The sequence below is a fragment of the Alexandromys fortis genome, unplaced genomic scaffold (genome assembly GCF_014885135.2).
Source record: "Alexandromys fortis isolate MF-2015 unplaced genomic scaffold, M_Fortis_MF-2015_v1.1 scaffold_29, whole genome shotgun sequence".
Classification (NCBI taxonomy): domain Eukaryota; kingdom Metazoa; phylum Chordata; class Mammalia; order Rodentia; family Cricetidae; genus Alexandromys; species Alexandromys fortis.
Window position 1 is genome coordinate 6,433,671 of NW_026067891.1, and position 15,236 is coordinate 6,448,906.

Below are 15,236 nucleotides of genomic sequence, written 5' to 3' on the forward strand. Positions count from 1 at the left end.
TGACCTTCTCAAATAGGAATATAAGCACTGGAGAAACATGGAAAAGACATTTATTACCAAGCTATAAATTATGAGGCAATGGGTGGGGTGGAGTGTGCCCAGCAGTCACGTTTTGGGCATCTGCCCTTTCTTTCTGTCTTCCTGGGCTTGTATTCGGAGTTCCTCATCTAGGCGTTCCTTTGCACGGACAACCTAGGAGGAGGAAGATCAGGCTCTGGCAATCTCTGCTCTTTGCCTGAACTAAGGGCCTTTTCCCTTCCTGTCCCAGGCCCTAACAACCTCCCTAGAGGACAGCAGACTGCCAAGATTCAAACAACTTAAGTAGCACTCTAAGGTGGAAGGGGAAGCCTATGGCTTCCTTTCCTCATAGAATTAAAAGCACTCACCTTTGACTGCAAGTAGAAGGAGCCACCCACGGATTTATCGTTCACTTTAAATAGGTGTTCATAATTCTGCGGAGATGAGACAGTGGACATCAGGGAAGGCTGATGGCAAGAGAAGTTAAAGGGCCTGACCTCTAACCCACATGTCATGTAGGAAACTGCTGTGTCCAAAGGATACAGGTAACCCTGTGGGGATGGCTCAGCTGCTACAGCTAGCTGTGTCTCTACTTACACAGCCAGTCTCTCACTGGCTGTGGTCAGAGCTTCCACACCCACCCTCCTCTGACTGCCCATGCAACACAGTCCCATGACCCATGAGGGGCCTCACCTTCTGGACCTCCTCAGGGTTCAGCTTGGAGATGTTGAGAATCTGCTGGGCCTCCTGGAGGCTGAGGCCAGAGAGGTTGGATGCGGCTGCAGACTGGTGCCCAGCACGACCCCGAGCATCAGCAGCTGCCTGGCTTGCTGTGGATACATGGGTGACTGCTTAGCCCCCTTGGTAGCCCAGAGCTTCCCCCAGGCCTTCTAAGTGACACTAAAGAAACCCTTCTCCCAGGAGCAGCTTTTCTTTAGTACTGGCTTCTTTTTGGAGGGGAGAGGCAAACATTCCACACTGAAGGGTAAGATGGGGTCAAACTAGGCTCTTGGTCCCCCAATCTAGACCACAAGATGACCTTGTCCACCCTCCTCCCCCCGTTCCTTGTCCCAGAGGCCTAGCAAATTTGAGAGCTTTAAGCTACTTTGGGGACTGTGGTAAAACTAAGGGAGGAACAGTAGCTGATGTCAGAGCCCCCACAACTGGCCTAGCCGGTACCCAGACTACCTGGGGGATTGCTTTCCTTTGGTGACCTTACAGTCAAAAGCCAGCAAACTTTCTCTTCAGATGCCAGATAATAAACATTTTAACTCTGCAGCCAGTTAGTCTGTGTTGGAATTACTCAGCTCTCCGTAAAGGCAGACAGAAGATGGGAGTATCTTACTTTATTTACCAAAATGGACTGCCACGGGGCCCATCTGCCCTGGACACTTGTGCTAACCAGGCCAAACTGAAAACAAACCTTTCCTGTATATAGGAATGTCTCAAAATCTGGCACCGCCTCCTCCCATGGGAAAGTACTCCAGCATCTAAGCCGCAGAACTTTACCCAAAAGAGGTCCCTTCATTCACAACTGACACAACCCACGGGAGAAATCTAAGCTGGGCAGGGCTCCCAGCATGCGGGAATAGTCTTACCTGCAAACTCCTGCCTCAGGGCCCGGGCAAAGGCTCTGCCCACCACCTGCACACCCATCACAATGATCTGGGCCAGGTACTTGGCCTGTGGACAAAAGGGACACCTTGGAGATGTGGGGATGATCTAAGGGCTAACTTCTCTAAACTCTAAATTCGCTGGCGTGCCCAGAGGTAGACTGGAAAGGCTGTAGGGCATGAAACCGACACTGACTTATGGGAGGAACCTGGCTTGAGAGTTAAGTGCACAACACAGGCAGTCCCAGACTGCCACCACCACCAGTTTAATCTATGCCAAGGCTGACAGCTCCTCTCTGCTTTTGGGACCATCGGGCCAGCGTCCATATTACCAGGGAAAAATAGATCCATCCTAACTCTCCCAAGACTTCAAGCCCTAGGACTTGGAATCTGGCTATGAATACAACACAACAACAAAATCACTAAAGGTCTGTGGTGTGCAGAGAGGGGAGGCCCAGGTAGGGTGCGCATGAGCCCGGATCTCATAATAAAACCCAAACAAATGGATGGCCCAGGAAGATGGTTCAGCAGGTAAGAGTGCTCCTTCTAAGAAAGAGCATGACTGTCCATGAGCCAACACTTTAATCAAGTCACTCTTAACTCTGCTTGGCCAAGGCTTCGTTCCCCAGGCAGGGTTTCCATGCTGCCATTGCTGAGTTAAGGTGGCTGCCCAGTTCTCCACGGTGCAAATTCATTTCCTCCTCCCACCTCTGACCCCAGCCAGCCTCATTCTCAGGATTCTCTCTCTCTTACCCTTCCCCCCCCATTGCAGCTGCACTCTTTACTTCTAGGTAAGCTCCCCTGCTTCTTGAATGCTTAATGTCTCCACTGCTTTCAGTTCCTTCACTATGAATACCTTCCTTTCTACAGAGATATGGCCAAGACTTCCCAGGCGCTATGTGGCGCAAACCTCAAACTCCAACCCCCGGGAGCCTGGGGCAGGAGGGTACCTAGACTTTGAGGCTAGCCTGAGTTACAGAGCAAGACAATGCCCCAAACCAAAAATCTTCAACACCCTTCAGGGCTTGGCAAAGCACGCTATAACCTGACTCCCAGGTGAAAATTCCTAGGCTCCTCCCACATGTACCTTCCCACAGAACTTTTCTTTGCCTCTTTTGGAAGCGTCCTGGGCACTGAATCCAAGGCCTCTCCTGTGGTGGCAAGCACTGTAACACTGAGCTATACCCTCAGCCTTCTTTACTAAAGTATGCAGGCTGCCCTGGAACTCCTGACCGTCCTTCCTAAGCCTCCCAAGTGCTGGGTTTGCAAGTGTAAGCCACCATGACCACCTGAGAGAAGTTCAGAGTTGAATGTGGAGGACACGTGATAAAGACCCAGTTCCACGCGGAATCAACACAAGTCCCACTAGATGTTGGTGACCCAATTACAAGGCAGGTACTATACGGTGGGAAATGTGTAGTCTCAACATGAGCAAAACTGGGACCCAAACCAGGTTCTGACTCTTCCGTGAAAGATTTAACTTCCTGGAAAAGTTAAATTCTCGGTCTTTTAAGTGTAAAAACGGGGACAACTGAGACAGATTACAGATTAAATAACAATCTACATAAAGCAACTAAAAGTTAACTGCCACCTTCCAATAAAGAACAGGCTCCCCAGCGGGGGGGGGGGGGGGAGGCGCACACCTTTAAAGTCCTGCACTGGAGAGCCGAGGCAGAGGCAGGTGGATTTCAATGAGATGAGTTTAAGACCAGCCTGACCTACTACACAGAACGTACGTGGACAGCCACGGCCTCATACACAGTGACACCCTGTCTCAAATAAGTAAATAAGCAGATAAGGAAACAAACAAATGGGCTCCCCCAACCAACCGCCTTCCGATCACTCGGTCAAACCTCAAGAACCTGCCTTTTAAAGGTTGCACAGGTGACCTGCATGTTTCCCACACAAACCAGGTCTCAATTTCAGCTTAGGTCCCAGGTCTACCAATTCCTTGGACGAGCCAACTGTCAAACGCAGTTAAAAACCGAGCGACATCACCGACAGCGCCGGGTCCTGCCACTCAGGAGCCGGCCCACCCTCCAGTTCCCTCCTCTCACCGCCTACAGCGGCTCGCTGACGCCGAGGCAGGGGACGCCGAGGCAGGACTTGGCCGGGGGCTTCCTGCCGGCCGAGCCTCGGTTCCCAAGCCCGCGGTCGTCCCCGCCCGGGCGTCAACGGTCTGCGACCCCGCGACATGCCACCGACATTGCTTCCTGTGGGGTACGCGGGCGGCTCACGACTCTGACTCGACCTCCCTTCCCGAGCCTCACCATGGCTGCAGCTCCACCTCAGGGGCACGGGTGCCGCTTCCCGACCCCGGGACCAGCTCCAGCGCGGCCGGTGGGTCAGAGGTCAAGGAAGACCGGAGAGCGCGTGCGCGAGGCCGCTGCGCAGTTCCAGGGACGGGACTCAGACGGAAGTCACCGTGACTGTAGGCGGAGCCTGCCTCGGGGTGAGAAGACTATTGGGCGAGCAACGGGCGGCTCTAGACTTTCGGTGCGTACTAATGCACTAAGCTTCGTTCCTTCACTTTCCCAAAATATTTAGGAAGAAGCCATCATATGAAATAAGTCAAAGTAATATAGGAATGGATGTCAAATTCTCTGAAATACTTAAGAAAACTAGGTACTTCAAAATAGGTTTAATTGCGGATTTTTCCTGCTTGTGAAACTCTTTCCTAGATACCCTTCAGGTTCGTCCCCACCCACCTCAAGTATGTAATCCAAAGCCACCTTCTCAGTGAGATCCATCAAGTTCCCCTACAACATTAATGCGCCCACCACGCTGTTCTGCTTTGGAGGGTCTGGGGTGTGCTTTAAACAACAGATGTTTATTTTATTTTCTGATGGTTCTGGAATCCTTTTTCTGGGGGGGGGCAGTGGTGTCGAGATAGGGTTGCTCTGTGCAGTCCTGTCTGTCCTGGAACTCTGTAGACCAGTCTGGCCTTGAACTCAAGAGATTACTTACCTCTGCCTCCTACTGGGATAAAAGGCATGCACCACCACCTAGCTGGTTATGGAATCTTTATGTCCAAGCTGGTCATGTTGCCAGATTTGTTTTTTATTTAAGTTCCTCTGATTGGCTTGCAGAGGAATATCTCTTCTCTCCAGGTCCTAACAAGATCTTCTCTGGTCTGTTCATAATCCACACACCAAACAGTTGCACCTTTTGAAGTGCAATTCAGTTCTGCCATCGCCACCGTCTCGTTGAGGCCATTTCCAGCCGCAGTCCCTTCCCTACTCTGGAAACTGTCCATGCTTGCTCTGGACAGTCTATAGAACCGGAACTAAGTGTGGTCTCTTGTGACTGCTTTATCCCTTCATGCTCCATTTGCTCCGTATTTTCCCTTGAAGCGCTCATCCTCTACAACAGCGGTCCTCAACCTGTGCGTCGAAATTCCCTTAGCAAACCTCTTTCTCCAAAAATACTTACATTGCAATTCATAACAGTAACAAAATTACAGTTAGGAAGTAACAACAAAAATAATTTTATGGTTGGGGGTCTCCATAACACGAGGAACTGTAGTAAAGGGTCGCAGCATTAGGAAGGTTGAGAACCACTGCTCTACGACATAATTCCTTTTGTAAAATAATCCAATAATTAATAATTAATTTAACAAATAATGAATTTAAATAATTTGATATTTTACTGTCATCATTTATTGCTATGCCTCCCCACTAGAGTGTGAACTCTGAGTGGCCAGAACATTTATGTGTTTCCTCTTAGCTATCAAGCCTGGAGGGCTGTCTGGCATGCCATGGACACTTATAGGTGTTTGGTGAATGGATTTAAGTCAGATTCCTCCAGAGCAGTGGTTCTCAACCTTCCTAATGCTGTGACCTTTAATACAGTTCTTCATGTTGTGGTGGCTCAACCATAAAATTATTTTTGTTGCTGCTTTGTAACCGTAACTTGCTACGGTTGCGAATCACAATGTAAATATCTGTATTTTCCAATGGGCTCAAGTGACCCACAGATTGCAAACCCCTGCTCTAGCCCACTGCCCATTCTTTCCTTCCTCCCTCTAGCTCTCCAAACTCTCTTACCCTGGTACACTGCTCAACTTCCTTTTGTTTGCTCTTGGCTCCTTCAGGTTTTAGTTTTCATTTTCAAAGAACACAAGTATCTCCTCTCGGCTCCCTGCCTTGACACACTGCTTGTCCTGCCCCCGAGGCAGTTCACAGATTTCCTCATAGCTGCTTTCCTATGCATGGCCTGGTTCCCTAGGACAAAGCTATATGATCAGCTGATCATTACAAAGTAAATGGAGCAAAGTAAAAACCAGTATGAAGGAGCCCAGAACCAAGTTCTCTCACTCATATTCTGTCCCCTTCTTTCTAGACTCCCAGAGACCAGCACGAGAGGCACCAACTTAGAAAAGTTTAATTGATGAGAACATCCAGAGCATGGATAGGCTGGTTGTGGGGTTCACACCACTGTAATGAAGCTGTTAGCTCCACAAGACCCTTTCTCCTGGCCTCAAGCCAAGGGAAGCAGGGCAAATGGTCCTAGGCCCCTGAGAATAAAGCTGCTCCCAGCAGCCTGGTGGGGGACCAGCCCCCAATGTCCTTGACTGGATCTGGGGCAGCAGGCAAGACAGGTTGGCATGTGGTAACTGACGATGTTAGATGAAGCCAGCAGAGAGACCAGGAGAGACGAGGCATCCGGGGTTGGCCCAGAGACATGCTACTGACACCCACTTCCCACCCACTGGTGTCACATGCTAACAGGCAGCTGGGATAAGCAGCCGGCCCCAGAGGGCAGAGGAGAGTAGGCCCAGCAGCAGTGGAAGTGCCTGGGGCCTGCAGGAAACCCAGGGCTCCTGGGCTCCATGTGCCTGCCAGGGCCAAAGCAGCGCTGTCCAGTTTGCAGAGATGCAAGGTGTGGAGGGCAGCAGGTGGTCCTAGGAGGTGGCAGTGGCAGTTGAGGCCAAGGGTGCCTGGTGTGCAGGCTAGTCCTGGGGTGAGAAACCAGGAGGCAGGAGTTAAGAGGGCCCAGGGAGGGAGGGTGCGTGCCACGGCGTTTACAGGAGGACAGTGCTGTTGGCTAAGGAAGCTGGGGCCAGCTGTCACTCACCCACTCATCTTCATCCACCCCTTCAAAGGAGTCCTGGGGCAATGGGTCCTCTCTGTTTCCCAGCTTCGCCACCATAGCATTAAGCAGCTGTGAAGGGAGATAGGGGAGGCACTGAAAGAAATGACTCCCTGACCTTAACAGCTTAAAACCCCATTTTTAACAGCAGTAATGCTGAAAAGGAGTCATTTCGGTTAGAACCCTGGCAAGGTTGATGGGTCTGCATTGTAGAAGATGCAAAGACAGTAAAAATGTGCACCAGAATCACCATAGGCTTAGGTCACCAGTCTTTAATTCTGGCTGGACAAGGGCTGTCTAAAATGTGTGTGCCTCGCTGCCCTCCCTGGCCTCCTGTGCCTTGGGGACAGCAGCAGGTCCCTGGGTATGACCCCTCCCCAAAGTCTAAGTGTGACACATGGCTTGTCCTGCCATCTGGGTTGGGGCGGTGACCTGGCAGGTAACCCAGCACATGGAGGACACTGCACAGCACAGCACAGCTCTCTCCCATGTCTGCACAGCACAGCTCTCTCTCTCTCCCATGTCTGCACAGCACAGCCCTCTCTCTCTCCCATGTCTGTACAGCACAGCTCTCTCCCATGCCCACCTCTTCCTTTTTTTGTTCATCAGACTTCTCTTCCAAGTACTGTGCTGAGGATGGAGCTCTTCGGGCAGGGGCCTCACGGGGGGCTTGGCTCACTGGGGTGGAGCAAGGACAAGCATCAAAGAAGGCCCTATTTAGAATCAACTCCCAGGAGATTCTCTGGCAGAGATCAGAGAGGTGGCATTAACAAGTATCAAAAACCCTGTTCACCAGATCTGCCCAAAATATATATTTGTAAGAGTATGCATGTGAGTCAGGTAGTGGCGGGCAGAGGCAGGAGGATCTCTGTGAGTTCAAGGCCAGCCTGGTCTACAAATAGAGTTCTAGGACAGCCAGAGCTGTCACACAGAAACCCTTGTCTCAAAAAAAAAAAGTGCATGTGTTGAATACAAAACATGTGTATGTGTGTTTAGATATGCATGTGTACTAGGATAAAACATAAACCACAGGACTTGCCCTCCAGGGGTTCAGAGACTGGGTCTGGAGACATGTCCAGCCATCTTTAGGTGAGCCAGGTCTCTATGTGGCAGCAGAAATGGAGGACTTTACTTGGACCTTCTGCTCCTTCCTCCCACTCCTGTCCAGACTCCCACTCCCCCACTGTCTCCCCATTTTATCCCTTACTCAACCTGGGGTCATGCCCGGGGGCTGCAAACTCAGTAGCTGGGGCTGTCCATTAGCACCCCCCAGCCAGGCTTTGGCATTGAGTACTGGCTCCCAGCTCACAGCTGTGTCCGGGAACACATCATCCTGGAAGAATTCTTTCTGTAGAGGAAAAGGGGATTATCATGAGACACTGACCAGGGGCCAGGGACCATGAGACCTGGCCTCACCCACACTGGCAATCACATGCTTTGCAAAATTTCAGTAGAATATAGATGTTCCCCAAAACTAGACAGTGGGGAGCTTTGGATGAAAGAACAGATAAGAACCTAAATTCCTGGGTCCCTGGTCAGCCACAAAAGGAAGGGATTGAGTCCTTGACCCAAACTCACCCTGACTCGGGGCAGCCGGAAAGCAATAGGCTCCAGGGAGGTCTGGCGTAACCGCAGGCATCGGGCAAACTCCACTTCCCGAATGTCACACTCCGTCTTGGGCAGAAGGACAAAGCCCTAGGAGGAGTGAGGAAGTAGAAAGTAGAGCCAAGAGCTCCTAATTGGATACAGGGCACCCTAAGGTAGCAGAATTCCTCACTTAGGCCAGGAGGACCACGGCCTGCCCTTCGGTAGCTGCAGTGGTCTGAATGAGAATGGTTCCCATTTATTTGAATGCTTGGTCCTCTGGTGATACAACTATTTAGGAAGGATTAGGAGGTATGTTACTAGGGATGGGCTTTAGGGTTTTAAAAACCCACGCTATTCCACAGTTAGCTCTCCCTCTCTCTGCCTGCTGCCACTCCCCCTGCCATAAAGGTCATGGACTCGCCCTCTGAAACAGTAAGCAAGTCTACAATTAATGATTTCCTTTCTCAGCTGCCTTGGTCATGGTGTCTCTTCACAGCAATAGAACAGTAAATAAGACAGTAATGGTGTGCTGCCAGTGGGAACACGAGTTTTTACGGGGAAAAGACCAGACATGTACCACTGGCCTATTCTACAGAGGACAAAGTCCCACCATGGCCCACTTTAAGCAGTACTTAAAGTAGTATGCCACAAGCCATTGTGGGACAGGTCCCCTGTATGAGTTTAATTCATGTGCATACCACATTAAGGTAAGCAAGAAATGAAGCAGAATTTGTTCCCTTGGATGTCTTTGCTTGATTGAAGCAGGGTTTTACTATAGCACCCAGGTTATCATAACTCATGACCTCCAGAGTGCTGAGATGACAGGTTTGTGTCATCATGCCTGGCTCATATAACTTAACCTTATATAGTTTAGTTTTTAGTAATGGCTGAATATAAGCCAGCTCTCAAAACTCTCAGATTATTCCTGTCAGCTAAACCTGCTACTGGGCATAGCTCTCTAGACAGGACCTTGACTCCCTTGACCCCCATTGGCTCCTGCACTTCTGCACATGACCACAAGGGGGCATGGGACGCTCACAGTCCAACTTGGGGACAGAAAGTAAAAGAGACATCACCTTGTGAGGGTCAGATGATGTGAAGCTGTTGCACTCCAAGAAGAAAGGGGCCTCTGGGAGCACCTCATACAGGAACACACGGGTATCACCCTGGAGGATAGAGGTGGGGTATGGAAGGGAAGCAGCCAGCTACACCAGACCCTGCCCTGCCCCCACACCCAGGCAGTCCATCCCAGCCAACCTTGCCAGTGAGAAGCACCAGGCCAGTATCAGGGTCATAGCTTGGAAGCAAGGTTGAGGGAGCTACATCGAGACCCAGCACTGCTGAGGGGCCGTCTGCTAGGGCATCAGCCATGTACAACTGCAGCTGGCGTTCACTTCGGCTGCCAGGGAGTCAGGGATAGAACAGATCCTTAAGAAGCCTGGGGTAGGGCAACAACTCCCACAGGGACCCTGTTCCTGTCTGGGCTGGAAAACCTAGGGGCCAGCAGTCCAAGGGGAGAGGAGTTCAGCCCTTAGACGTGGCTGGATGGGGCCTCCCTTTGCCTCCCAGCTCATCCTCTGTACAACCCTGACCCCAGTGTCTGTCCTGGTCTGCGCCTCTGTCTGGACCCCTCCCCTCGCGCTGTGCTTTGCACCCTCAGCTGCAGCAGCCCAGCCTTTCTTCTCAGCCTGAATGATGAGCTCCTCTGAGCCCTCTCTTGGGAGCCTCCCCGCTCCATCATCTATGGTGCCTGATGCCCCCCTCAGGCCTCTCCTGCACACCTGGCTCTGTGTTCTCTGCTCTACCTGGTCTTCATCAGGCATGGGTTCCTGAGCCTGGCTTCACCCTCTAAATCCTGTTAACATACATTCCCTCCCCAACACTTTCTCCCATCCGACTGCCAACCCGTCAGTCTGTCTGTCTAATCACTGACAAATGCATCTCTTTATCCATCAGTGCCTACATCTACTAATCCATTTATCTACACATCTACTGAGGGCTGGGCAGAGTTTTTGTTTGTTTTATTTTATTGCCTTTTTGGTTTGTTTTTCTTTCAAGACAGGGTTTCTTTGTGTAATTGTCTTGGCTGTCCTGGAGCTCACTTTGTAGACCAGGCTGTCATCGAACTCACTGAGATCCACCTGCCTCTGCCTCCCGAGTGCTAGGATTAAAGATGTGCACCACCACCAACTTTATTGTTTTATTTTTGAGACGGGGTCTCTCTATTTAATGTAGTCCTGGTTGTCCTTGAACTCCTCAAATTCAGAGATCCTACGCTGGGATTTAAAGCGTACTCTATCATGCCTGGCTGACAGATGTTGTGACCTCGGAAAAAAGGAAATCAGGTAAATTGATAAAGCCTAGGGATCCCTAAGTCCTCACCTGTCAAAACCAGATACCAGCAAACAACGACCATCACACACCCAGACAATGCGGGCTCCACGGCCACCTTCAGGTCCCGGACCCTCCTGTAGAGATACACCACACAAAACTCAGTCAAAGCTCCTTCCAAATGGACAGGGGGACACTTTTAGCTCAAAGGTGCTCACTTATAGGGATGCAGAGCTGCTCCAGGGCTCACAGACCCTGAGCCCTTTCCCCCAGTTCCTACATGCTTACTTGCAGGGGCATAGAGCTGCTGATGGGTGTGTAGACCCTGAGGTTCCCAACCCCAGACCATGCATGTGCATCTGCTCAAATACTTACAGACTTTGAGTTTGTCCCTGTCCTGGACCATGCACGCTCACCTGTAGGGGTTCAAGGCTGCTCCGGGGTTCATACACCCGTACATGCCCATCCTTGCATACAGTGGCCAGCTTCTGTCCATCTGGACTCCAGGCCAAGCTAAAGATCTGGGGACAAACAAGGGCATAAGTGGCAGCCTCTCCTCTCAGGGCTGGGCCCCTGCCTCTGCAGCTGTCCTACCTGGTCCTGATGGCCCTGCAGCCGCAGCTGCTCAGTTCCAGCCTGAAGGTCCCAGATGCGAACAGTCAGGTCATAGGAAGTGGACGCCAGTATGTCAGCAGCCAGGGGATGGAAACGCAGAGAGTAGATCTTTTCTGTGTGGCCTAGAGAGGACCAGAAGGTGATGCTGAGTCAGCCCTGGGAAGTCACTGCCCCACCTGGCTTTATCAGGGCCCTCTAACCTGTAAGCACAGTCTCAGGTGTGGTGAGAACATTCTCAAGGCCTCCTGGGGGCACTCGCCAAAGTCGGATCCGGGCATCCTCCCCAGCTATGGGAAAAGGAGGAGTATATCTTCACTGCAGAGCTGGAAGTACCTGGCTTCCCTGCCCACTCATGGCCTGGAACCTTCTCAACTCTGGGCACCCAGGCTCCTTACCCACAGCAAGATGGTTTGGGTCAAAGGGGTCCCAGGCCAGATCCATTACAGCTGTCCCATTCTGCACTGTGGGCAAGGCTGTGTCAGGCAGGCGGCCTGGCTTCTGTAGCTGTAAGAGGAACCCCCACCCCAACGCACATCAGAACCAGGCAAGAGAGCCCATCCCAGGAAAACAGGTGCCTGAGCCCATCTTCTCCAACAGAATGACATATGCCCCACTGCTGGGTGCCCCAAGCTCTCTGCCTTGGACAACTTGTGCTGAGCCCCAAGTGCCCGCTGTGAGGCCCCAGAAAGTGAGGGCACAGCAGCGTGGAAGGGTGGAAGGAGCTCAGGCTTGGGGCTCAGGTTGCTTGGGTTTGAATCCTACTCCACTTACGAAGCTGTGTGACCAGGGCAGAGCACTACACCTCTCTGAACTTCTTCACTCTCATCTGAAAAATGGGAATAAGGATGGCACCTACCACATGAGGCAGCTGAGCTGGTTAGAGGGTACGCTGGGCAGGTGCCTCATGCATGGTCTGCACTCAGTGAGTTGGGGTAGACCCTTAGTGGTCTGTTCTTGCCTACTATAGGGACCTCAAGCACAGCCACCTGCCCGCCACTGCTGAGCAGGGGCACAGCCACAGGGCCCTTACCTCAAGCACAGCCACCTGCCCGCCACTGCTGAGCAGGGGCACAGCCACACGCAGTCGGTTAGCGCAGAAGCCGTCACTCTCGCCAGGAGTCGTGAGGTTGAGTCCCTTAAGGTTGGTGATGTGGCTGTCTCGGTGAAGGACGGTGCCCTGAGCATGGCGGAATTTAGAACTGGGGCCTGGGGGTGGTAGGGACACAGTCAAGGGTGAGGATACTGCATCCGTGCATCTGTGCCTAGTCTTGGCCACCCGCTGTCCTCATCACTGGGAGGAGCCTGGTGTGGGCCCAGTGGGCCTCTGTGGGGTTGGCATATACAACTTGTCCAAAAAAGCTTGCCCATGTTCCTCTCCAGCCAAGGAAGCAGTAGTCCTGGCAGCAGGAGCCTGGGTTAGTCTATGCAAGGTCTCCCTCAGGGTCGGGGCTAGAACTGGGGCAGACAGGGTCCTGCGCTCAGCAGCTTACCCAGGAGACTCTGGAGTGACCGCTGACTGGGGCTGGTACCGATGCCGCTGGTGCTGGAGAGTGAAGGCCCCAGACTGGATGGCGTGGAGGGTGAGATCAGTGAGCTGGGAGGGGAAGAAAAGCCCTCCTAGAGGGAAGGACTTGGTCAGCCAGTGGTCCCTGGGTGTACTAACCAAGCAGAAAGAGGACAGCTGGCCAACTCCCTGGGCCACTGCTCGGGGCTCCTCTGGGCTTCTGGACAGTAGGCTGGGCATGACCCTGCTGAGTTATGAGTCAGGTGGCATCAAAAGAGGGAAATGAGCTTTAGGCCAAGGGGACAGGGGTGGCTGCTCCTGCCTTCCAGTTTGTGGGAGACTATGTCAAGAGTTACAGCTGCAAGCATTTCAAGAACAACCCTGCTTCTTTTTGTTTGTTTGTTTTTCAAGACAGGGTCTCTCTGTGTAGCCCTGGCTGTCCTAGAACTCACTCTGTAGTACAGGCTGACCTGGAACTCACAGAGATCCACCTGCTTCTGCCTCCCGAGTGCTCGGATTAAAGGTGTGCGCCACTACTACCCAGCCAGCCCTGTTTCTTGAACACCTGCTCAGCTTAGAATACGATGCTCAGTTCTTTACTGTGCTGCAACACTCCGCCATCTCTGCCATGCCCGACAGCTAAAGAGATCATCAAGGCTATTTGGCAGGTGAATAGAACCGCTTCACCACCCTACTGTGGTGTCCTATTAGCTGTGGGGAGGTGAACTGGTACTTACACTTGGGTCTGTGTCAGCTCTGGGTGTTTCTGCAGGCTGGGCCATGTCCGGGGGCGGTTCCATAGTGGGCACCAGAGAGGAAGTGAAGCTGGGGTGGGGCTGGTAGGCTGGGTTGAGGCTGACCTTCTGTACCTGGGGGGAGAGCATTAAGAGGGGCACATGCTGCCAGAGGTGAAGGAGACCCTTGGAGGGGTGGACATGAAGTTGAGAACCAAATGTGACTTCCCCAGCATTGCTGAGACTAGGGGATAAGAGGAGGAGCACGAGCCAGGCTTGGCCCTACCTGCTGATTGTCCCCAGCCCACCAGGCGTGGGCATCAGAAGCGGGCACAGAGCCAGCTGTGTCAGGAAACAGGTCCTCATGGAACTCCACAGCCTGGTGAGGGACAGGTAGTCGGTTAGTGAGGTCCAAGTCCTCTAGGTCCCCAATCCCTTGTCCAGGCCCCTCTCACTTTTCGGGGTACATGGTGGCTGATGGGTATGATGGCTGTATCACTCAGCTGCAGGACTTGGAGCACCTCACAACTCATGACAGCCAGTGCTCGCCGGGGGACAAGGGCTGCCCCTCGCAGTACACTCTCCAGAATACACTGGGTCACTGCCAAAGACACCACAGGGGAAGGTCAGTGAGGGAAGAAAGCCGGTGGCAGGGTGGCAAGGGAGAGCAAGGACTCACCTGGGCTCAGCGCAGGCTGCTGTGGCGTCACCTCGTAGCAGGACAGCTGATTCTCACCCTGAAACACACAGAGCCTAAGTCCCACCTGACCACAGGCTGTAGGCTGCAGCAACCACCTAGGAACCTGGATCCTACTGGGTACTGAGCCGTGCCTTGACAGACTTTCCCTCACTTGCTCATCGTGTTGTGTGGTGAGTACCCAGGATATACATTGGCATTTATGGCATGCCAACAGCAAGCCAGCATGTGGTCTTATCCTCCTGAGGACGATGGCACAGGACGGGGCTGCACTGTTTTCGGTTGCTCTTTCAGGGGACAGCAAGGAAGAAAACAGCACAGGGCCGAGATTCTCAGTAGTGCCCGTGGAGGGCAGTGGGTGGGACAATCCAGCTTTTTGCTCACCTTTCCTGCCAGAACTAATAGCCCGGAGTCTGGATCCAGCAGGGGTATCAGAGACCTGGGGAGAGAGAGTAGATCAGGGATGGCAGGAAGGCTGACAACCTGTGACATCAGATCAGGGACCTAGAAGGTACCAGTAACTTGATCCTTTTAGCTGCATCTGGTTGGCCCCAGAATCCTCAAACTCTTCTCCTGGTTGCCCCTATACTAAGCCCCTCCCACCCACCCACATACACATTCAGCTGTTTTGCTTTCCTGCAGAGCTTGCAATGGCCCTGGGCATTGGGAGCTCAAGCCTGACCTCTGCGTCAGGCATTCATGAGAAGCTCACATATACATAATGTCTGAGAATGCTTCAGTCAACCTAATGAGACCAGCACAGCCAAGGAGATTAAGGGGGTAGATGCTCAACCAGGGACCCTGCAACCTAGGCACAGTAGGGTCCACTCTAGCCACTCCAGGGATGGGGTGGTACCACCCACTCATCAGCCTACACTTTAGAGGCGCATACGGCCCTCCATGCTGACTCCAACTCCCTGTGCCCAGATGGACCAGGCAATGGGGATAAGGGTCCCTGAAGCTGCTGGGCTTCCCTAGAGTCCTGGTAACTACAGCCCAGGCCAGTAGGAAGAACATTCCTGAGGTGAGGTCATGGTGGGAGGGAG

General features: G+C 52.5%; 2 protein-coding genes across 5 annotated transcripts in view; both read right to left on the minus strand.

The window, feature by feature from the left end:
- The window catches only part of Pam16 (presequence translocase associated motor 16), a 28,587-nt gene extending 24,536 nt beyond the window's left edge, over positions 1-4,051 (minus strand). For 3 of the 4 annotated variants that reach the window (XM_050131310.1, XM_050131453.1, XM_050131375.1), the window contains exons 1-4: positions 3,902-4,051; positions 1,617-1,701; positions 712-848; positions 387-452 (exon numbers count right to left, since the gene is read on the minus strand). In XM_050131310.1, coding sequence (XP_049987267.1) covers positions 387-452; positions 712-848; positions 1,617-1,701; positions 3,902-3,904 — 291 coding nt within the window. In that variant the 5' untranslated portion in view covers positions 3,905-4,051. Of the gene's footprint in view, positions 1-33; positions 193-386; positions 453-711; positions 849-1,616; positions 1,702-3,901 lie in introns of those variants that run through there. The other variant, XM_050131246.1, reaches the window with a different exon arrangement.
- Positions 4,052-5,996: 1,945 nt separating this feature from the next.
- Positions 5,997-15,236, minus strand: part of Coro7 (coronin 7) — a 51,640-nt gene continuing 42,400 nt past the window's right edge. The window contains exons 10-28 of the mRNA XM_050129234.1: positions 14,575-14,629; positions 14,173-14,230; positions 13,949-14,094; positions 13,780-13,872; positions 13,497-13,628; positions 12,746-12,872; positions 12,286-12,461; positions 11,651-11,759; positions 11,456-11,542; positions 11,235-11,377; positions 11,057-11,161; positions 10,692-10,777; positions 9,567-9,708; positions 9,386-9,475; positions 8,301-8,417; positions 7,935-8,070; positions 7,309-7,400; positions 6,708-6,794; positions 5,997-6,588 (exon numbers count right to left, since the gene is read on the minus strand). Of these exons, the coding sequence (XP_049985191.1) occupies positions 6,583-6,588; positions 6,708-6,794; positions 7,309-7,400; positions 7,935-8,070; positions 8,301-8,417; positions 9,386-9,475; positions 9,567-9,708; positions 10,692-10,777; positions 11,057-11,161; positions 11,235-11,377; positions 11,456-11,542; positions 11,651-11,759; positions 12,286-12,461; positions 12,746-12,872; positions 13,497-13,628; positions 13,780-13,872; positions 13,949-14,094; positions 14,173-14,230; positions 14,575-14,629 (1,987 nt within the window). The 3' untranslated portion in view covers positions 5,997-6,582. The remainder of the gene's footprint in view (positions 6,589-6,707; positions 6,795-7,308; positions 7,401-7,934; positions 8,071-8,300; positions 8,418-9,385; positions 9,476-9,566; positions 9,709-10,691; positions 10,778-11,056; positions 11,162-11,234; positions 11,378-11,455; positions 11,543-11,650; positions 11,760-12,285; positions 12,462-12,745; positions 12,873-13,496; positions 13,629-13,779; positions 13,873-13,948; positions 14,095-14,172; positions 14,231-14,574; positions 14,630-15,236) is intronic.